The sequence below is a fragment of the Melospiza melodia genome, chromosome 4 (genome assembly GCF_035770615.1).
Source record: "Melospiza melodia melodia isolate bMelMel2 chromosome 4, bMelMel2.pri, whole genome shotgun sequence".
Taxonomy (NCBI): Eukaryota; Metazoa; Chordata; class Aves; order Passeriformes; family Passerellidae; genus Melospiza; species Melospiza melodia.
The window spans coordinates 22,339,188-22,363,284 of NC_086197.1; the positions used below are offsets into that span (position 1 = coordinate 22,339,188).

The following is a 24,097-nucleotide window of genomic DNA, read 5'->3' on the forward strand; positions in this document are numbered from 1 at the left end:
CTTTTGCTCCGAGCACACCTTCAAGGTTGTGGACACAGCCAGGACCTTGCTATTCAATTCACAGCTGACACTGTGCCTGTGTCTGCCACACTTGTATCTGCTCAGCTCCTGCAGAGAGCTCCATGGAACTTATCACACACACTAGGAATTGCACTTCTGTCCTGATTTCTGACCAGAATTTCCCTCTGCTTCCAGGATTCTTCTCAATCAGACAAATAATTAACTGCTGAAGAACCATAAGCTATATTGAATCATCAAAACCTACTTTTATAGTTATCTGCAGGAGGTCACACATACAAAAGGAATCAATTGAGATATCATATTACAGGTGTCCAAACTTAGTAATTGCTATTTTTCTGTAAGAGAAACCAAAGCTACACAGACTATTTGAAATAAAATCAGGGATGCAGAAGGGTAAGGATTCTATTCCGGCCTATGGTGTAGACTTTGTGTGAAGACTGAGAAGTAACTTAATCTGTTTGCCTAGTTACTAATCTATAAAACAATGAAAATTTTATTTCATTTCCATACAGGACTTTCTGAAGACAAATTTATTACTATTTACAAGGCATCAAGACATGTTCCAACAGTAATTAATACCACAGAAAAACTCTTAAATAAAATAAGTATGTCTCTGAATACAATAATTTTTTTTTGTCCATGCTGCTTTGCATCTTTTTTGATACTTTTTACAAAGAATTTGCAACCATCTTTAGTATGCTTACTAAAAAGCAGAGGACTTCATAGAACCTATCCTAATCTTTAAAAAAAGGAAGAGTTAGGACGTGTGCAGCCTGGCAGCAAGAATTGCTTATGAAAAAAAGCAATGCTTATTCCCTATTTAAAAAGTGACTATCACAAATCAGACCTCAGCAGAAAGAAAATATGAAAAAAACCCAAACAACACACAAAAAGGAGAGATGAAAGCAGGTGGTAGCTATTCTCATTTACATCAAAACAGATAAGCATTATAAAACCCTTCTGATTTGTATTTCATGTACAAGAAGGGAAATCATATTTCAAACCTACTGTATGACACCAAATACTAGTCTTGCATCCACTTAGCAGAATTTAGAGCAATTTTTGAGAAAAAACTACTCAAGGGAGTGCAGAAAATGTTTATTTTTAGCTAGACAAGGATATCATCATAGGAAGGAAGGAAGGAAGGAAGGCAGGAAGGAAGGGAGGGAGGAAGAAAGGAAATGTTGGAGGAAGAACTCAGGAAAAAGCTCTTAACTTGTCCACAGCATCTGCTGTAACTGAATACTCCAAGTTTGCTATTTATAAAGAAGATTTTAGTCATCTTGCTGTACTGATGTTATTAGAAAGACATTCAGTGTAGATTTATGAAGGAATGTAAACCCTGTCAAGAAGATATGGCTTAAGATCTTGCAGAGACCACAGCCAAGCAAGATATGTAGAAATCCTGATGTCAAAGAAGATATGCAGAAGTTCTGATGAAATCTTTTTCGTTCTAAGAAAGGTGAAAAACATTGATACTAATCTTGTGAAGCATTCCTTGTCTCCATAAAATCCATGAAAAATGACTGGTTTCTCAAAAAGCAAGAACAGATGGAAACCAGCGGACTCACCAAAACTTCAATTCCATTCAATGCCTAATTTCATCATGGTGAAAAAGAAAATCTTTGGAATAAGCAAAACAATTTCCAAAACATTATAGAAATCCTAATTTAAATTTGTTTGTGCAAATACAGGGTTTGTTTATGAGACCTCGTTGCAACCTCTTACTACATTTACATATTTCTGGTAGCATAAGAGAAGGGAAATAAAGCTGGTCAAGAAGGGAAGGGATTAGAATGTCCCCCTTTTCAAAAACTGATACTCTACTAATGGAAACCACTAGGCTGTCACAACAGTCAGTATAACTGACAATGCCAGCAACTAGGTGGGGTGCAAATAATGGCAGAAAAATGCCATCAAAAAAAAAGTTCTCTCTTTTCTATCAATGGTGTCCCAAATCTGAGTCAGCACACAACAAACAGCCATAGCAAGATTGGCATGGTCATTGTCACAATTAAAATCTTCAGTCTAAAACCCTGCAAGCAGACATGCTGGCCCTCGCTAAAATTATTCAGATTTCAAAGAAGGAAGGAAGGAAGAGGGAATGTTCCTTGATTCCCTTTGCAGTGTCTGTAAGTAAAACCAGATATTTTACTAAGACATGCTAAAGACCATTTATTAGTTGCAGCCACAACCTCCCCAGTCCATGGTCTCAAAATCAGAAAGACAACTGTGACCTCTTTTAGCGTCCTAAGGTTGTACATTGGGAGAAAGGGAGCTCTTTGCTATTACTCCCAATGTAGTCACCTGTTTGTATTTTTGTTTTCTTTTTTAAATCAAAAAAGAAAAAAAAAAAACCAACAAAAAAACCCCCCACAAAAATATCAAGTGGCTGGATATAAATTAATGAAAATGTAATTAGAAGTGTGACTATCTCTGTAGATTTAGCCTCTTCATTTCATGACCAGAGAGCAATAACATAGACAGCAGGTCCAAAAAAAATCCCACAGATCTCCTCAATGGCTCATCATTGATCAGGTCACTCCTTTTGCTGTTCATTGTTCAAAAAGGTTTTTTCCTTACTATAATGGGAGTTGTTTGGGCAAAGTTGAAACTGAAAAGTAGCAAGCTGTTTGAAACAACACATATGCACAGTTATATGAATTCCAAATACTTGAACTATTTGATTATGTCTGTGTTCTGTTTTAGTAAGAATTTATGAATATTGGAATAAATAGAGCTTTTCTTTATTTTTTAAATTAATGTCTGGCTGCTCTTTGTATGAGAAATACCTCTTGCACCATTAATCATTTGACCACCTCAGGCTGAGGCAAATAAATCTATTCTAGTCTGTTCTATTACAAATGAAAATTGGAAGTTTGAGTAAAAACCCCTGCCAATGGTCAGGATATATAATCCATCTGAACAAATATTACTCTGTTTGAAAATAAATGCAGTACAAAATACATCTACTGAAAGGCCCTGAAATCCTAGTTCTTTCATATCTTCAGTTAGTGCAGACTGGTGATACTGGACTTCAATATTTCTGGTTTGCTGCTTCATTTCTTGAATTTCATTGAAAATATCTCAGTTTTTATTAAAGTGCACCTGCTGCTGACACAGACAAAAATATCCCTTTTACACACTGTTTTAAAAACATCACCTTGAAATTAATTTAGGACTGTACCAAAATGTGGTCATTACATTTATATTGGGAATAGTGAGATAGAGTCTCTAAGCAAAAAATGACCAACAAGTAAGAAGCTATGGGAAACTGGACATAGCAGTGTAGGCATTTCCAGGCAACTGGTGTGAGGAATTTCCTAATAAGAACCTACACCTATGTAACTCTAGGACAAACCCACCCTATTTGAACCAGAGCAATGGCCATGAATCAAAAATACAGATCCCTAAATCCTCAGACTGCTGAAGCAATGAAGATCCTGCACTGGGCTTTCAGTCAGTGGACAGTGTCCCTCCAGTTATCAGTGATTAGTGTTTCTTCTGCCCTGTTTCATTGTCCAAGTATTCTTCCCTGGCTTACTTGTACTTCTAACATTCCATAATTTATGTTCATACACCATTTCCCAGAATCGTACTGCCTGAAAAGGGGAAAAAGGGGAGGGAAAGCTCTAAAGATATGACTGGGATGACAAAAGTTGGAAGAAACAGACAAAATATATCTCAGTATATTTAATATATTTAACAGATTACTTTTCTTGAAGAAGAAGCCCAAGCATCCAGCACAGGCTTTGGGGGTCAGGGTTCTCCTCAGCAATATTAAACATGGGCATTCTGCTTTGAGCATGTTGAGATTAAGAGTGACCTAAACCACCTGGGGCCAACACACACGTTTGAATGTATTCGTTGTGACCTGGATCAAGTCTTTTCTGAAGATGTGCCAGATGATAAAATGCAGAGAACAGATCAGGCCTTCTTGGCACGGCCATCAAATGAAAGTTTCTTGCATTCACCACTTACCAAGACAGTTGTGGCCATCGTGGGCTAACATGAATCCATCATAGCACGTGCACCTGTAGTTGCCTGGAATGTTGATACACTCGTGGACACAACCCCCATTGTAGAAGTCATTTTCACACTCGTCGATATCTAAAACACAAGAGGAGAGAAAAAAAGCTTTTGTAAAAAAAGAATTCTAACAATACAGAAAAAATTCTTCAACTGAGCACGTTTTTTCAAATATGCCCATCCCTAATCTTTCTTTTAGGCTCATTTTACCTACTTCAATACGTGGTCAGGGACTGAATATATCAGGGTCATATTTGTCTGAAAAGCAGCAAGCCAATGTATAGAACACTCTTGCACAAAATAATTGGAGTATCATCGCAATAAACAATAATATGCTGTCAAAAATAAAAAAAGGAACACTTGATTTTGCTACACTTTATATTTAAAATGTAGTTTTTATTTTCTGGCTTCAATATAATTAAGCAAAGAATGAATGAACCCTTTGGCTTGTAACAACTATGAGAAGCATAGTATTAATACGGCATGAGACAAAAGTATGCCTATTATAACAAATAAACTATAATCTTCTGTATTAATCACATGCAATCAGAACCACAAAAATGTCAGTATTTTCTCCTCAGAAGATATGATAGAGTTGTTTGAGGTTTTTTTTACACTGGTCTGTATCTTAAAGAGGATCATAAAAGATGAGAGATGGATTCTGTTTCAATTACAAACAATCCTGCCATGATCTTCCCTCCCTCATACAAAAAATAAAAAATCACTCATTCTAGAAAAAGCAAACTTTCTTCTTTCTACAAACTGTATTTTGGCTTATACATGGAACATCAGTATCACAGTCACTCTTCTGAATAATTAAGTGGTGTGCACCAACCAACTAAAAATACATAAATAATTAAAGATAGCCTCATGGCTTGGTAAGTATCAGCTCTAAATTTGTGTTGTGCTAGACCAAAAACCACAGCTAATCTCTCTAAGTTAGGCAGAACACGATAAACAGATAAAGTTTTTATTTTAGAAAACCACCTGTTAGAATATCAGAGTTACCCCAGCATTACATTTCAAATGTGCCTTCCATTGCAGAGGTGATTGACATTTTTCTGAATTAGGTTAATGTTCACATAGATTTTCTCTCTCTTTTTTTTCACCTTTTAAAAGCACTCCATGAAAAGCTCTTGCTACCTGGTATGATACCCAGATGGAATCCAAAGAGGACAAGGTGGTTTGGGCAAAATCAGACCTGTCTGAAGAGCCACCTCAGACTCAGCCACTCCGTGCCTTCACCACTTCTGGTGCTTGGATTGAGAATGGCTGGGTTTGTCCCTCTTCACACAATCTGTGAGAGCAGGGACAGGCTTTTCCCAAGTTCTGTTGCAAGTCTTCTCCCTCATGTTGGCCTCTCCCAGAAATCTAGCTTAAATTCAGAATTTTCCAAGTCTCCATCCACCTGTCTTCAACAGCTTTGAATTTCCCCTTGTACAACCTTCTCAGCAGCTTGAAAAGGGAATGACAGGCTTGGCTTTATTTGCAAAACCAGCTGGCTATTTTGTAACTCAGCATTTGGCACCATAGCAATACCAGAAATAGGAAGCTGGAGAAATGATCTTCCAAACCAAAATACAAGCTGCTGCTTAAAGGTAGATTTCCTAGTCTTTAAAGCACTGCTCTTTTTCTGAAGGTTCTCATTCTTTACTAACAATTTCCATCCATGAGCTGTACAAGTGCCCACTCAGCCCAGCCTGTGGTTGTGCTCTACCTTCCAAGTCCACTATGAGAGCAAAAAGAGAAATCTATGATTTTTATTGAAAACAAGAATGAGCAAGTCAAGTGCTCATCCCAAACAACCTGCAATGCAGTCTCTGAGAAGCTGCTCTCATTAGGCCACAGCTCCGTGTGCCTGGGTGCATATTCCCAAAATGTTACAGTCTGCTTTCCACTCAGCAGAAATTTGCACGTTCCACAACCACTCATGAATATTTCCAGAAACTTCTTGTTGTTCCTTACAGGCTACAGAGACAAAAAGAGAGCTCTACAGTAATGCCATATTTTAACAGGCCAAGTCAATACTCAAAAAGCATCTAACAGGATTTTGATGTCACGTGTCTCAGGTGTTCCCCTCAGGACACTCAGAAAAAATGGCATCTTCATTTCAAGGTTTGTTCTTAACTTTTATCCAGCAATGAGTCTTTTCAGAAGAGGGCATTCAGAAGAAGCTGTTACCACCTGTTATGTTCCTCAGCATCAGACTGCCAAGGGTTGAGCAATTAATTCAATTTTTTTTTCAAACAACGAACCAAACAGTACTATTTGTTTAAACAAGCAGTGGGAGAGCTTTCAAAAGGGACAAAAAATACCGAAGAAATGTGAAGCCTTTTGAATGACTGCCCCTTATATAATGTTTTAAAAAGCTGTACTGTGATTAGCAGCACAAAGTAATGATGCAATACAAATGCTCGAGTTATGGAAAAGGTAATGCAACAGAGACAGAAACCACAAAAATAGCAAAAGAAACAGATACTTTTCATCTCATTCCCTTAGGAGTTCAAGTCACAATTAATATTGCAAAAGGATTAGAATCTTATTTCTCCCTTTTGCACCTCAATAGCTGTAAAAAACTAGAAGTGGAACCAAACATTCTAACTCATCTTCAGAGCCACATTGTGGGGTTTTTTGTGTTTCTTCCCTCCAAAACCCAAATAACTATTTAAAAGCTTCACCTGGCAGGCTGATTGGAATTTCTATCTCCAGCATGGCTAGCAAAAAAATCAAGGGGCTAAGACTGGTGTATTTACAGGTCCAAAAAAACCAAAGCAAAAACACACAAAAAACCCCCCCAACCCCTCTCTCCCCAATAAAAACCCAAACAAACAAAAAAAAAACCCAAATAAGAAAACCTCACAAAAACATGCACAAAGCCTACAAAGTCCAAATGTTGAACATTTTTGAAGCTCCAACTGTCAAGAGAAATTCAAGCAATGTGACCACCACTCCGTCTTCTCTTTCCTGGAGGAAGACATTCTTTAAAGAATGCCTCAGTGCACAACAGCTGTAATTTATGGACAGAATACTACATCTGACATGCCAGAATACAGCTTCCTTAGTAAGCTTCATATAGAGTAAAAGTAATAGGAGTACATTCAATCACATAAAACCTGCAGCCTTGCTCTTCATTTTGTCTATTATAAGCCTCAAAATTCGCAGGGGCCATCTGTGTTCATTTCCTTTTGAGTAGGTCATATCCTATCATTCTTTTTTTCCTATAATTGATAGAATTGGGTGTTAATCAAAACCTCAACTCTAAACACCTCTGCTTTCCCTGCTAATTTTATAGCTTCAACTATCCTTAGCATTTCTGGCATTTGATCTCTTAATATTGTCTTTCATCATGCAGGAATTACCATAACAAAAACAAAAACCAAAACCAAGAGGAAAAATGTGGGTACTCAGCCATGAAATTGTGATGGATGCAGGTGCATCTACTGATGAATATGCAAGGTTTCTCAAAGAGAAACCCGAAGTTTTGTCTACACTGGCAAAATATTTATAAAGTTTTCAATTCCTTAAATTGCAGATGTTCAGATGGGGAACTCTTGGGGTATTTAGTGAAGAAATCACCTTAAAAGAGAATTGCGGTATTTCCACTCCAAGAGAAATTAAATCCATGTGGTACTAAAATGGCAGGAATTGTGATAGTCTCAGACAAGAATTAAATGCATAAAAATTATTAAGAAGGTGTAGAGACATTTTCAGTACTGACACAACCTGCCAAGAACCCATTTGAGCTTAGTGTACTCAAAAAATACAGCACCTCCCAATCCCAGGCTGGATGTAAGGACATCCTCAGATGCTGGTAAAATAATTTTGATCATCTTTATCTGGAACTGGTTCAGAAAAATCTCAAAAATCCCCTGCTTGTTTCAAAAGGTTTAAAGTAAAAATGATCAGGAAAGAAGAGTTAAAAAGAAACTTGCTTACTTGGGTGTACTAGTAACTGTAGTGGTTCAGCTATTTACCAAAGTGAAAGAGGCTTGGAAACTCCATCCTAATTCTTTCTGGAAAGCAGAGGTGAATCTCTTTGTTACCATCTGGAAATAACTCTTTGAGCACATCCCTAGGGTACACAGCCATGCTCTTCTACTGCCCTCCTCAAGGAGCAGTGGTGTTACTTAAAGAACACTCACTCTATGAGACTGCAGTTATTATGCAATGCAAGCATCTAAGAACTTCTAAAAAATACTCTAGACAAGTATCTGAGGAGGTGTTACCATGAGGATGTGCTCTAATTTACAGTCCTTGTATTTCAGTTATAGGAAGAGAATCTGAATTTGTTTTGAGTAATCTGATTCTTTTTAGTTTGATAGGACTTGTATTTCCCTTATACATAATGGGGTCAATTCTTCTTTCATTATTAGAGGTGAAATTGATGCTGCCCCATGATTGGTTTAATTTGTGTATTCTGCCACAAAGAGATGGAACTCTCATAAGCCTCACAACGCCGCCCTGCAGAGAAGCGTCTCGTCCAGAAGCACATATAACTATGAAATGTTCAAAATAAAACAAGAATCAAACTCTTTTGCTTCCCATATCACAGTATCTCAGCTTTCTGTTACAGCAGAGAATAGAAGACACATCAGCATGCAATAACTAATGTCCACAAGACAAACCAAACTGTAAAAAAAAACGAGGAAGTTGCAAAATGCCTGGTTCCCATTTTGCCTGAACATTTTCAGCACTGTCATTAATTGACTGAGTGCGAATCATCTTTTCCAAGCAGTAACCAGCTCTCCTAGAAGGTGGAACAGAATTTATGCCAAGTAAGTAAAAAGTCTACCTCCAGAAAAATTAATTCCCACTCTTCATTGCATCACTTGAAATTAATTAAGTTCCTGAATGTCCAAAAATGTGTGTTCCAACACATGCAATAAACTTTGTCAGCACAGATACAGATCATCATGGGCACAGCTAGTGAAATCAAAGCAAATGCCTGCATGGATTTGATGAATTTTGGATGAGTGTCACAGCTAAACTGTCACAAGAAGCCTTATGGCTATTAACATGCAAAAGGAAGAATGACTGAGGCCTGGAAGTCAATGAGCCAAATTCAGTGTTTAGTGTTGAATTCCACAGATTTCTGTAGAAAATGGGAAAGTGTGCATTGACACAATTTTTATCTTGGCATCTGTCAAGGCCACAGATCCCAACACTCACAATGCAACAGAAGATGTTCAAAGTTGGCGTGGGATTGAACAAAATCTGTGTCCATTTTAAAGTATTTCTTGACTAGCAATATAAGGGCAAGATCTGGAGCTAATTTAGTAAACAAAAACTTCAACTGACTTTGAATGGAGTAATTTATGTGCTTGAACATTTTAAAACAAATAGCCAAAGAAAGCTGTCTGCCCACATCAACTTCTAATTTACAGAACCACAAACAAAGGCGATTGTGCAGGTATATTATGCAGATGTAGAATTTCTCATAAAGAAGCTGGATCCATTAAATAGTTAGAAAAAGAAATATTAAAATCTTTGTAAGTACATCTTGATGCCTGAAGCCATGTATTTCTCCAGTATCTAAAGAAAGAAAATTTTGATATTCATCTTCTTTTATCTAATTGCTTTAAGCAAAATACTGCCAAAAAGGCACTGTGGAGACAGTAAATAACATTGCCCTTACAAACTTGACATGAAAGAAACTGTGTTTTACCTTCTTGCTTTAAAAGGGGTTGCTGCTAGCCCCTACCAAGGGCAAAGCACACCAGATGCAAAATTCTCTTTTATCAGTTGGCTTCTGCTAAAAAATGCCCTCCTACAGTTCTGCAACAGCAGCATCTTCCCTGCTTTTCCACAACCCTTATGCAGCAAAGAACACTGCAAGGTGCTGGAGCCCATATTTCCATGTAGTAATATTTTTCACTTTTATGGCTTCTCTACTAAGAGCTTTCAAAAAATGTTATTGATTCTTTATTGAGTTTTGGCCACTGTTCCTCCTAGAGCTAATGCACTATCCTCATATTCACAGAAAAATACAGGGAAAAAAGGCCCATCCCTAGGTTCTAAATCCTACACAACTAAGAAGATTTACAGTGCAGAACTGTCTTCCTCACTGCATAGCTTCATGCAAGCTTGATCTCAGATGCTTATGAAAGAAAGTAACCTTGTAAAATCCAAGGATAAAACAGCCTGAGATGAAAATCCAATTCTACAATTTTTGCCACTGGCTTAGTGAAGCCAGGAAGACATATTTTCTGGGATTCATAGTAGAGAGATACATACGACAGGATCAGCACTGAAATTTTTTGTTCCCATTTCTAATTCAGAGCAAACAGCAATGTAGCATTGACTCCACTGCTTTAAAGGAAACAAGCAGAAGTGAAGTTACATGCACACTGACAAGAATTACAAACAAGTTCAAGTCCTGGGTCACAGTCAGATCAGCAGCTTTTTCTTCTTCATAATTGGGTTTGAGACTGCAAAAGCCGTGAAAATAAGTAAAAATTACATGGGAATAGTCACATTTTAATATATATTCTTTGTCAGAGTCTACATTTAATATACATTCAGCAGATATACATCACACTCTGGACAACCTGAACCTAAGGCATTTGTATTTCCCACATCAAGTTGCACTTTCCTTAAGAAGGGAACCAGTTCCAGATCCAAAGGCCAGAATAAAAGCTCAAACATAGGTTAAAGACCATTCTGATAAAGTGCAGGTGAAATTTGCCAGAAGTTCAGCTCTCAGGGACACCCAACCTAAGCAATATTACTAAACACGTTAGATTCTTACAAAGACTTTAGCATCAGCACATTTCCACACATTTCAAGTCTGCTCTACTCTTAAAATTTGCAAAATATGACCAAAGTATGAAGAATTGGGTGGGAAAATGTGATCAATTATCAATTTCACTGAATCTGACCTGATGAAATAGCATTTCCATTTGTTTTGTGGCATTGGAATTCATCATCTACTCCAAGTCCAAATTTTATAAGAATATATTGACATACCAAGACTCTCAATATTTCTACTCCAAAAAACTCCTTCACCTCCAGAGAAAAATCCATTTTTGAAAATATCTTTCCACGAAATGCTTGTTAAATCACTTTTTCTATAAAACAAATTATTTGTTACATATGGCCCTTCCTGCAATACTTTATTTTTTGACTTATAAATGTTAACATCTTTATTCTTTAGATGCTGCGACCTTGTAAATGTTACAATCTAATGAATCAGAGGAACACAGAGTGCAGTTTTTACAGCTTTCAAGTTGCTATGATGTTTTCAAGACGCTTGTGCCAAAGAAAACTGTAAAATTTGATAGCCATTAGGGCTTCTCTAAGAGGCAAGGTCAAGAGTGGGCAGGCTGGGAGCAGGGTAAATTCAGAAAGAGCAGCCGGATGTTTCTCAGTGGAGAAGGAAAAAGAACAGGTACAATACGTTGTTTAACATGAGTTTTTTTCAGTGTAAATCCCTCAAGAGCCTTTCTATTATGGGTACTGCCTCTCCCATGTTTTTCCCATTAGTGCGTCCACAAAGAAAAAAAAAATCAATTTTACAACTTCCTTCAAAAATGTCACAAGCCCCTATTTCCCAGTATTAAACTGGCAATAAAATGAAAAGGCCATGCCAGTTTAGTGGACATGATTTGGATACAATCTGTGGTATTGTTGTGCTGTTTTTCTGGAAGCCATTTCATCCAGTTTCCAGAAAAGATCAAGTATTCTGCAGCAGTTTTGTTTCCTTTCCTTCTGTGATGGCTAAACACAAAGTTCATCATGCTTTATCTCTTGCTAAAGTATTGTCTGAAAGAAGTGGGGTGAAATGGAATACAAACCAACTATGTAAAGCTATGTCCAGCTGGTTAAACAAGACACACACATTTTTAAAGTGTGAACAGTGTCAGATTTAGAACTCTCTTGTCTAAAAGTATTTAGGATATGTCTGAAAGACAGATGAGATATCATCACATTTATCACTGTCTGTAGATATGACTTTTAAAAATTTAATATTATTTTAATATTGCTTAATAATTTTTCCTAACCACAGTTATTAACTTATCATTTTAAAGAAAGCACAGAGACAACTATTAACGATCCCTATTTTGCCCTGTGTCTGTAATTTTTTCCCCACTATTATACTGTGTACAGCAAGCATGAATCTAATTTTCAAGTCACACAGGGTAAAGGTAGCCTCACAGGAATCATCCTCACTGGTTGGGGAAAACCAGCTTTCAGAATTGAATCCTTCTCTAAGGAGGAGAAGAGGTAAGTGAACTGAGTTTATCACCTGTAGAAAATGTAGATGTGCTTAGCACTTGCTACTTTTCAAATTTTAGTTAATGATCTTCAAATATTGTGCATCACACAGAGAGAATTAAAGAGCCACATTTAAAGACACGAGTGACTAGACAGTATCAAGCACCCAGTGCTGTAAGCTGACTTCAGCTGACTCAGCTCATACACTGGAAAAAGCAACAAGGCAATAGATGATGAAAATGCAAAATTCCTACAGTAGCTGAATGGCTATATCTCACATTCTTGGTGAGTAATCATCCCATTCTTCATTCATCAATAAGAAATATGGTGTCTAGAGACACCCCTCCTTACATTTTCTTAAATTCACCCTCCCTTCCTCCATTTCCTATCACTGTTCTCTTTCCTGTGCATTTCCCTCCTTATTTAAACTCTGAGTTCGAAGAGTGGAAAGGACATTTTTAGTGGCTGGACATTGATATGCCAATCAAAGTGACAACAGACACAAGAACCTACCCCTTTGATTCCTTCTCTGAGGATACCTGATGTTCAAGGCAGATATTCCTGCCTCAGTCCACAGGGACCTTGCCACTGGAAAGTTATCACTGAAGTACACTGAAGTAAGAAATATGCAAAAATATTGGAAAAAAGGTAACTTAAAAACTGAAAGCTGAGGTTCTGCACACATTTGGTGTCACTTGCCAGCCACCTAAATACTCTATATGGTGGCATACATAACACCCCAGCAGCAGGAATGGGGAGGAGATCAAATAAGTGATATGGAACACTCTTCACTTAGCACCTTAAGAGTTTCTGACTGCTTAATTGGCAAGTCTTCCTACTGAATTAACACTGGAGTTTTACAGAGCTTTTTACCTACAGTACCTTTTGGGTGCCTGAAACCTTTGGAGAGCTAGAATCATTTATAGGAAAAAATAATTAAGCAGAGTTCTTTCCCTAAGGAATGTTTTATGTTCTCTTAATGTATCTGAGTATTACCCCTGTGTGACATCTGCCATCTTGACTAGCACAATGGAAACTTATTTGGGACCATTCCAGCTTCATTTATAATAAATAGATTTTTTTTTTCCTAGATAAACCCAAAATGATTGTAATCCTGCATTCAGCATCTTGAACCCTTGATTAGAGCTTGGAGCAGCTTGACATTTGTCTTAATTGATATTTAAACAGATTGGCTGCAAGTTCTTTGAAGCTCAAGTGAGATACCCAAATAAAGATGGATACCTGCAGAGCACGTAACAGTTTTAGAGTCTGTCTTTATTTAGTAGCTGCCATGCCCGAGAAGCTCAAGCAGAGAGGTTTCCTGTTCACAAGCTGTTATGAATGTGAAACATGACATCTGACAGCATTTTTTCCCCACCACTTCTAAATCACAGCCATTTGCACCCCAATTCCCTCTTTTAATATAATGGGAAATGTTTGATTCTACAGCAAATCTTCAAAGTTCTCGGCCATCTAACGGGAGAGTATTTCTATGTTTTTACTGGCACTGCTGGTGTGCATGCATCCTATACAACGATAATTGTTACAGTAAGTCATGGCAGGAGGTTGTTCCTAGATCTTTAAAGTCAAATATGCACCTATCAATTTTGAGAAAATGTTTCAAGTAATAAAATTATCTCATTGATACAGATATAACTCACCTACTTTCTTCTCAGACTCTGCAGGCATCTCATTCTCAGATTACTTATCTCCAACCTTACTTGCATTTAATTTCTAAATGTCTGTCCACTGAAAGGGGAAAAAATCCCAGCCTTCAATTCTGAAGTAAATTTCTTTATTACCTATCAGTTAATGAATATAAACTTTTTTTTATGTGGCCCTTCATGTAGGGGAAGAGAAAGTTGCTTCTTGCCCATTTCAGAACCAGTCAGTGGCAGACTGTGCACTGCCAAATGGAAGATTTCTTGGTATCATAGAGCACGTTTCCTTAGTCCCTGGCAGACTAACACTTCAGTTTCAGGCTGAAAAAGCCAAGACCACAAACAGCATGGGAGGCTGCAGAGCAATGGTTTTCAACCTTCCTGGATATGAGTAACTAGTATGTTTTCCAGCAGAAGTGGAAACACTCCGTCAGCAAATTTACATCTTCTGACAGCAGGTTTGCCTTTTCAAACTATTTTTCCCACCTGTACCTCAGGCTTCTGGCTGAAAACTGCTCTGCCGTGCTGGTTAATCTTGGGGAATATAATGTGACTTATACCAAGCAAGATTTGTTGAATACAGCACTTCCTGTCATCCTGTATCACTTGGTCAAACTTTCTACTCTGCGCAAAACGCATATCAGATATTAATTTTGCCAGCCTACAAAACCTGGCAGGACAGTCCCACACAAGTAATCTGTCTGTGAGCAGAGCAGCTCTACCTTACACTGCTGATGCGCCTTGCAATGAGGGAATCATCTGTTCAGGGCTGCCTTTCATTCCAATATTTACTGAAGTCATGCGGCTACTTCTAAATATGATCCACGGGGAAACCATGAACTTGTCTTCCCTGCTAGACACAATACTTAGGAAGCCCAAGAAACCAACTCTGCCTCCTATTTTGACACCTGCTCCCTGGATGCAGACAAATTCATACCATTCCCCAACAACATCCTTCATTTTGGTTTGCAGACAACAGTAAAGAGCTGCCCACAAGGAATCCACTCTCAGTCCTTCACAGGGATACAGGCCATAACTCCTCACCCAGTAAACTGCAGCTGGCTGGGTGATAACTTGGTTCATCAAAACACAGATCCTTCTTTGGTTTAGAATCATTACACTTGGTTTTGCTGTATATAGTTTTTCTACCTGCAGAAGCTTTTATCTGGTCTAGCAGGGCGTACACAATGGTAAAAAGGTTGTAACACACCTGAATTGTGTGAAATGCTGAAATACTCTGAAAAATGAAAGGATTGCTCATTCACTAAAAAACAATGAAAAAGAAGTCCCTTACACTCATGATAATTAAGACTCCAAAGCACCTCTGGTAGGAGTAATCTATTAATACTAGCATGTTGCCTGATTTCCAATATTAATAATTTCACATTACATTGCTTTTTATCCAAGAGATAGTGCTGAGGATTTTTTACTTTCCTTCTCTTTTCTATGCTGTTAAGACATTTCTTAAAATAATATTTCAGTGCTCCAGCCTAGATATAGATGAATGATTTGTATTTGGTTTAAGTTTTCAGGAGAGTGGTGTTAATTTTGTCACGAGTCTATTGTACAGCTGTGAGTATTTTTAGGAAACAAACAGTAAAATTAGTTGAGATGACCCTACACTAAGCCATTTACATTTACACTAAGCTCATTAATGTACTTCATACATTCACTTCAAAAAGATCTGAGAGGACTAAACTGAATAATCAAATATTTACAATACCTTTTTTAAAAAATCTGAAATGTCTTGCAAAAAAAGCTTAAATTCATTTTTGTCCACCACCTTTCAGTTCTGTGCACCATCTAGAAGGTATAAAAGTTACTAGGCTACAAATTTTGTTACAATTCAAGAGTTTAAGATGATCAATCCACATTTTGTTCCTGTTATGAAAATTTAGGCTTGTTACAGATTTGTGTTTTAGCATCTCACTTGCATTAAGTTAAACCTTACTAAACCTGTGATAATAATGATGATATCCGAAATGTGAGCACACACAAGCACTGCCTGAAACAGTTCACAGCTCTAAAAGCCTTCTCCATCAGGACTGTACAATCAGAAAATGTGGAGCTATTTTCAAGGTGCCAAAACAGTTGGCAATTTTGCTGCACAACTCAGAAATCTGGCACAGCCTTTCTCTGCTTCTCAACAACAATTCTGTCTCCATAGTGTGTGAAGTACCTGCCATGCAGTTTTGCTTGGATGTACAGACAATGTTTTCCATTTTATTTGAAAGCATGGACAAGAAGCCCTAGATGTTGCTGTAGCTGATGAATGCAAAAGGGTTTTATTTTCTAACAAATGCCACGTTGGTGCAATTTTTTTATTTCAACTATTTTTATTCCTGAAACAGAGAACCCAACCCTACTGATACATGCTGACAGTTCTAAAATTTTGTCCACAAAGAGAGTTCATCAGTTATGACGTAGGCTCTCCTCAGTCTTTGAAAAGGCCATGCAGAGATAAGTCTTGTAACCAGAGACCTATTTATCACCAAAGATAAATAATCACAGAGAAAATTTATTAAACAGTGGTAAGCAGCCTTTAGTTTTTGACCTGTGGTTGTACAGCCATTGTCCAACAGGGACATAAATGTACAGATAGCAGGCAATCCACTGGCTTTTCCATCATCATTACCCTTTCCAGACTCTCAAATATTTCCTGGACTGTTTGGTAACTAGAGCAGAAAGCAAAACCAGGAACAGGAATTAATGAAGTGACACACTCATCTTGGCTGGACACGAAGTAAGTGAGGGTTAGATGAGGCCAGGCCAAGCTGTACAAACAACAGTTTAGTAGTGAGGAAAGTCCAGGGAAAGTGCTAAGGACAAAATTCAACATTCAAATCTGAAAAACATCATTGCTGACTTGTGAATCATCAAATATTTTCATTTATAAGCTGTGCTCACATCTGATGTTTGGACAAGAAAGGGAGATAGGGCAAACGGATGCAATTTCAGCTTTGCCATGAAATCAGACAATTTGGCTCCACTGTTCAAATATCCTGTACTAGAAAGCACACACACCTTCCATTAACACTATTAAATGAAAAAGGAATGAAACTGCAGACACAGGAATAATAACATGGGCATTTGCTCTAAATTGAAGAGTGCTCATATTCATAGCCTGGAAATCTCCCTTTGGGAATTTTAAGCAATTTATTTTTCATTATGTTGGAGAGAATGTTAGGTAGAGAGAACCAAAGAATGCCTACAATTTCTGTGCAGTATTCAAATAATAATCTACCATTGACAGAATACACCACAGAAAGCCAAGCTGTACAACTGCACTGACCTCTTCCCTGACAGCAGAGAGATAAAAGTGGCTAAGGTTATATAAATAATTGTTTGGTCTTGTAGATCTATTTCCAATACTCTCATGTAGATGATTTATTTTGAGATGCCTTTCATAACAACGTTATTTTATTATGCAGAGATAACCAAAATGCCAAAATGTCTTGCCTAAAGTCTTGATTAACAACCCAACTAACAGTTTGGGTTCTTTTTTTTTTTTTTTTTTGTTTAATTGGACAGTAGATCCAACATAAAACTAGACAATTGAGATGTCACTTCTTGAAATGTTCTTCATGAATTCCACATGCTTCTTCATTCTTTACAGAAAATCCCTATTTTAGCACTGTCTCTGGTGTATATTCACAGTATTTCTAAGATACATAAAGTCCAGGAGAGAACACATTATAACATCCTTGATTATCCACTGAAAAGAGGCAGCAAGGCCGGACTAGTTACCTCACCCATAAATAATACAGGACTTCAGCCTCAGTAAAAGGCTCAAGAATGAAATAATAGGGTTATGGGTGAGTATCCACAGCATCTGATTTAACAGTGCAGCCATCTGAAGTTTGGTGAAACATCCAAAATACCTATTAATTTTTCACATGTGACTTGAGACTCTCCTTAATGAAGTCTCATTTACAGAAAAGTGTGAAGGCCCATCCTTCTGAAGACACTGTTAGTTACCAAGACAAAAACTAAGGTTTTTAGGGTTTGCCCATGTAGGGAAACATAGTGTGAGGCTCCTGCTGAACCACATTAGATGGAGGCTGCAAAGAGACAGGTGTACACAATTACCTGCTCCTGCACAACTCTTTACCAGCGTTCTGAGCACAGCTGATCACCTGTCTACCCCTGTGAGTTTTGCAGAACACCTGGAGAAGCAAACACTTATTTTCCATTCCTATTCTGAAGATGTTGTTAAAGACAGTGATGGAAATTAAATTTCTGGTGCAGGTCTTTAAGTCTCTAGCTGCATTCTTCCATTTCATATTTTTTTATAATCTACTGTAAGCATCCACTGTTGGCCACTGTCAGAGACTGCACATCAGGGTAGACAGATCTTCAGTTAAACTTGGTCTGGCCAGCTTACACACTTTTGATATTAAAATATAAATACACATAGTAGGGACCAGATTCTTTGCATCCACTGTTGAGAGTCCTGATTTTGTCTTCCTATACTAGGTATAATTTAAAAATCTTTGTAAATTCCATCAGCATAGAACATGAAACTAACTGGACATCAAGGAGAAATTCTAAAGAATGCTTTAGGTGATTTCCAAAAATCTGATAACTAGGCAAACAAAACTGGTATTCAAGAAAATCTATCCACCTCCATAACTGGCACAAGTGACTTCTTATGGAATTTTCTCCCAAGTGCATATGGGGTCTAATAGGCTTAGTATATAAAGAACTTTTAATTTGTGTTTAGTTTGTGCAAGTAGGTGATTCAGCCACTGAATTAAAAGCATTGCAAATTAAATAAAGGTATGATTACACAGTCTAGCAGTGCTTCCTGAGTAGATTGCACTAAGAAAAAAAATTAAAGAATTAAAAACATAAAACTGAGATTGTAAAAACATAAAACTGAGACTAGGAGGATGAATTTTATAATGATCCAGTGACACACCTCATCCAACTTTGTAGATGCCCACATCTGTGTCAGAAAGATTCTTATTTCCAGGACACGATTTATCTGATTTATTTTTGCCTCCAATAATGCAAGGCAAACTGCATTAAGAAAATTTCTCTTCCTCAACCACAAAGGGAAAGCAAAGCAAATGGTTTAAGTGGGCTGATCTCCACTACTGAGATCCACCTTTGCAAAGATGAAATCCACCCTCTGTCCTCTTCAGATAACCCTGGAAAGTAAAGGAGCTCTGTTAATACACCAAATGCTCCACAGACAGAGCCAGGGCCTGCCTCCCTCCCAATACAACAGACTTGATTTATTCTGAAATTTAGGTCTCTGAAGGAGTGCAGAGACCATAATCAAGTGCCTGAGCCTAATTTCAATGTTGAACTAAAAGAATTATAGGGTGTATTATTAATGGTTGTGACTGACAAACGTTTGCCTGAGGACAGACAAATGCAGGAAGCGAATGTTTCTATTGATTCACATGTTAGTCTTGTGACTTGTGACCCCAGAAAACTTTTAAAACAAAGGCAGGACCATGTTTTCAAATTACCACAGGAAAAGTAAAGTAATCCCACCCCCACCAGTCAAACAATTTTACAGCCAGCAGACTGCACAAAACCACATGGAGGAGATATTTTTAATTAAGTGCAATATAAGGAAAATAATGGTTACCCGTATTCAGTTTAAACAATTATTAGCAAAAGGGCCTTAGCATTTGAAAGTAAGCCATTTAAGAAAGGCTTACTGTCTGAAGCATAGGCTGTTTCCGATTATAAAGTAGAGCTTTTAATTAAGATTAGTAAGGCCTAATTCAAGCTATAATCTGGTTCCTTTAGTTAGCAAATGTCTATTAAAACCAAGCAATTAAGGTTAAATGGGTTGAAGCATTTAAAGCACTCCCTCCTGCTTCAAATACTATAATAGAAAAGACTATGTCAGTGACTAATACAGACCAGAAGACATGTCTTTATTTCCCTTAAGTTTTTTACTTCCTTGTTGATCATAAAGTTTATTGAAGAAGAAACTCTTGGTAAACTAGGTTTCAGGTGAACAATATGTTGTTAATTGTTTAAAAAACAAATTCTGCAGTTTTATAAAGTTTGCTCCTATTATGTTTTTTTCCTTAATTTTCTAAATATCAATAAGAACATGCACTAAACTTCCCAGAGGTGTATTTCTGACTTTTGACAGTTGTGATCATACTTGGCTTGAGCTTAAGCATAGATGTTGTGTGTATTTGACAGATAAAGGTAGAAGTAAACTATGATTTCTACTACTTACATAAATGGACTCAAAGCATTCCCACCTCATCTTCCATTTCCCATTTTTCCCATTTTCACAGCTTGTTCAAAGACTGAAATTCTTCATGCTTGGCCCCATCTTTAAAATCAAGTTATTTTAGCAAGTTCAAGCCAAACAGGGTGAGCAAATCAAGGCTGTATTCCTGAGGGCACGAGAGCCTCCCCCACATCCCACTGCCTGGCTGCGCCAGAGCCCATCTCCAGCAGGACCCTCTGGGTGCATTCACACTCAAACCTTTCACCTGCCTTTTGGACTCTTCAGAACTCCCCCAAAGCACCCAAATACATCACAGTTTTAAAGATAACAGGCTGTCCTCTCCATCAGATAGAAAATGTTGTGTGCAAGCAGGAGCACTGAGGTGTTCTCCCAGCTACAAACACTGGGGCTTTCCTCAGCGAATGGCAGCATCAAGGAAATCATGCTGGTCCTTCCTGAACGTGTGCCCCCATCCCTTGAATCCAGACTCTGGCTAACTCAGGCAATTTTATCATGTTATCCTACTCAGGATAAAGACTGATATGGAGCAGGCTACAGCAGCTGTCTGTTGCCTTCCATACAGACCAGAATACTTGTCTTAAAAACAGCTCAAAGTTAGGACTAGGACATAATCATAACATCAATAGTCATGGATATCACTAAGAGCCTTTCAGCAGTACAGGAATGTATACTGGTAACTCTTTTCTAGTAACTCTTTTTTGGTTTTGTGTGGCAAAATCCAGTGAAAGAACTCAGAAATGTGCATTGGAACCTTCTGTATTAACTCAAGGTAAAATGCGTTATTAAGTTGTTCTAGAAAATTAATGCTACTGCTGTTGCTATCCTGAATAGACTTCTGTGTATTTCCTATTTAGAATAAAAGCTGAAGCTTTTGGGTTTAGCTCCGTAAGACCACATATGATGCAGTCAACAGGTAATTTTTTATAATGCAGTTCTTGCACTTCCCTCAAGACACAATTTTTTTTAAAAAATATATCAAAACAAACAGTGAAAGGATGCAAAGTGCCAGAAGGATCAAGAAGAGAAATACATTTAATGTACACCTAGATGTGATTGTTAATATGAAACTTAAATGACAGCAACTTAGAGTTTATCCATATCACAAAAAAGCATCTTCCTAGTAAACAATCATACTATAAGCAATTTGATAAGGTCGTTTCCACTGTTTAAGATTTTGAGAAAACTGTATTAAAAAAGTTCTTCCATACACAAGTCATAATCTCCTTAAACGTAAAACTGTGTGTATACAGAATAAGCTGCTGCCATTTTCACAAAGTGAAACATTCTATACCTAATGAAACAGACTGTACCCAACCAAAGCATTTTAGTATTCAGGTTTTTGTATTCAGACAACAGGCTGAGGTTGTCTATTCCTCTCTTATACCCATTCCCTGGCTCACTCTTACAGCAAAACAGTCACAGGTCAGAGAAATCCTGGCAGCCCTCCTCCCCTCATTTGTTTCTTGCGCTCTCAATACGTCTGCACGCTCCCATCTGAATAGAGGTAAAATCGTTTCCTTAGGAATTCGAGCCAAGCAAAAGCCAGAGGGTTCCACTTGTGTCTGCCCTCTAGTAGCCAAATAATGCAGTTAGCCTCCCTCAGGGCTTTGGGTTGGGTCTGCAGCACAGCCAAAGGAAGCTGCCTTTCCCCAGTCTGCCCATGCACACAAAGCCACCACCAGAGCCCTGGGGAAAATCCCAAATCAGGGGCAGGAGTGAACCATTCAGAGCACTTGCCTCTGCAGAGCATGCTGCACCAAGATCTGCACTAAAGATCAGGTGAACTCCACCACTGTGCAAGCAAGAATTGGGCTGCTTTAAGAGAAAAGTGGTGTGGCGGGGGGAGGGAGATGCAAAGAGGAGCTTTGATCGCATGCATCTTTAGACAGGTTGGAATGCATCAGGAAAAAATGGAAATTTCCAAATAAAGTTGGACTTTGGTGCTCCGTAGTTAGAGAAAAACATTGGCATGTCTCCAAGTCACAGGTTTTATGGAATCCCTTCCCAACAAAGTTCTGCAAACAGAAATGTGCAAAAAGAATAAAGGCACAACTCTGCTTGGTAGAGACACTGACATCTCTAGAGGTATGAAGTCAGATATTGAATTCCTTCTGTGCATGTGCTGCCAAACAATTTAGATATGCATTACCTAGCCTACTTATTCAGCAAAGCAAATACCCCACTTACTTCAACCCCTTTTTCCACTATAACAGGGAGAATGAAAGTTCTGAATGTGACCTCTGCTTCCAGATAATGAAATCAGAACAAAGGCACTCAGTGCAGTTTCCCTCTTACAACAGCAAGAACTAGAGTGCACAGCAGTAATGTCCTGTAGTATTTTCAGCAATGACATGTCCAACAAATACCTATTTCTGCAGAGGTTGCCCTTCTCTGAAGCACTTTCTTCAGCAGAACCATTCTCTCCAACAACATTACTAATCACCAAAATGGTATTATGCATTGCTCTTGGTTTTTCCCCCCTCAGTTAAATTTCTATGCTCTCTGAGCACGATGTTAAATGTAAGGACTGACAGTGGTTCTTGCAGATTAAGGCATGGGAAGGATAGTATGAAGCTTAGTGACCTCACTCTGAGAGAGTAAATGAAACCTGGCTTTTATATTCTCTGAGATAACAGCTCACCTGCTTAAAATATTTACTGTAAGAATCAGAACAATCTGAAAGTTGTCTATTTAATATGTCTGATTCTTTGATGGTTATACTGTAAAACATTGTCAATAGCTGTGAAAGAATGGTCTTGAATTTGATAAGTTGTCTATGGGTCCTACAGCACCAAACAAACTTCACTAAGTTTAGGTCTAAAGCATGTGCAAGATCAAGGTCTTAAATCACCTTTTTAAATGATCCAGATTTTTTTTAATTCCTTGGTCACTGAAAGAAAAACTGTGACCTTCTACAGGCTCCAGAAAAGCAGCACTACAACATAAAATAAGGCAGCAGCTTCAATTTAATAAAGCACTTACACATAATTACTTTAAAAGGTAACAGTTTCTTAAGATTAAACACAGGCTTGAGCACTCAGGTGATTCATGGCACTTAAACAAAAAAAATTCTTCCAACTGTAATGTAAGGGTATTCCTTTTGCTCAGCATCTTAAATGTGAAGAAAAGTCTTGAAATTTCAAGGGGGTCTGTCAGACCCTATCTTCACTTTCTTATAACTCTGCCAAACATTTATGTATGAACTACATTTTTTCTTGCAAGGTATCTGCTTTAGAGAAGGTAATTTTTTTCAGTTGAAATTAAAAACAAATATATATATGCTAAAACAAACTAAGGGAAAAAACTCCAGGAAATTAGCTTTTTTTCCTAAAGGGATTATATGGAAAAATCACTGCTTTGCTAGGTTTAAAAAAAAAAATTTCCTCAACTGCTTCAACAGATTTAATACTGTCAGATTTCGTTTCTAATAAGGTGTCAGGGAGTTACCTTTCAAGAGACTTCTCAGGACAGAATAAGATGGTCAAATTACAGCTGAAAATTTGCCAAAAAAAAAAAACCTACCCATCTAAAAATTCATTAACCCCTTCCCCTCCTCCAAGAACATAATAAATCCAAAGCTCAACAGGCATCTGCTGAAATTTAGGCAGCTGAAGTTTCCAAAACGTCCTTCTTGGTAGATGCTTTGTTCAATCTTATGCTGTAGTTTCACACCACAATGGCTCCAGAAACTAAACCAGATTAGGAAATCTGTTCACCTTATTCACCACCACCTTCTCCCAGCCATGAGTCTCAGCCTCTATGTCCCAGTTCATTGACTTTTCAGTGCAGAAATGCTTACAGGGCATTTTGGGGGTATTATTTCAGCGATATTCTCCACAGACTAGCCCCACATCAACCACCCTTGTGCAAAAGAAAAAGCAGCATCAAGGAAAAGGAGCTTCCTAAACCAGTGCAGAGGGAGTACTACTTTTGCCACCAGACT

General features: G+C 37.8%; 1 protein-coding gene across 3 annotated transcripts in view; it reads right to left on the bottom strand.

Annotated features, from left to right (window-relative positions):
* The window catches only part of SCUBE1 (signal peptide, CUB domain and EGF like domain containing 1), a 190,308-nt gene that overhangs the window by 155,354 nt on the left and 10,857 nt on the right, over positions 1 to 24,097 (bottom strand). For all 3 annotated transcript variants that reach the window (XM_063154261.1, XM_063154262.1, XM_063154260.1), the window contains exon 3: positions 4,003 to 4,131. In XM_063154261.1, coding sequence (XP_063010331.1) covers positions 4,003 to 4,131 — 129 coding nt within the window. The remainder of the gene's footprint in view (positions 1 to 4,002; positions 4,132 to 24,097) is intronic.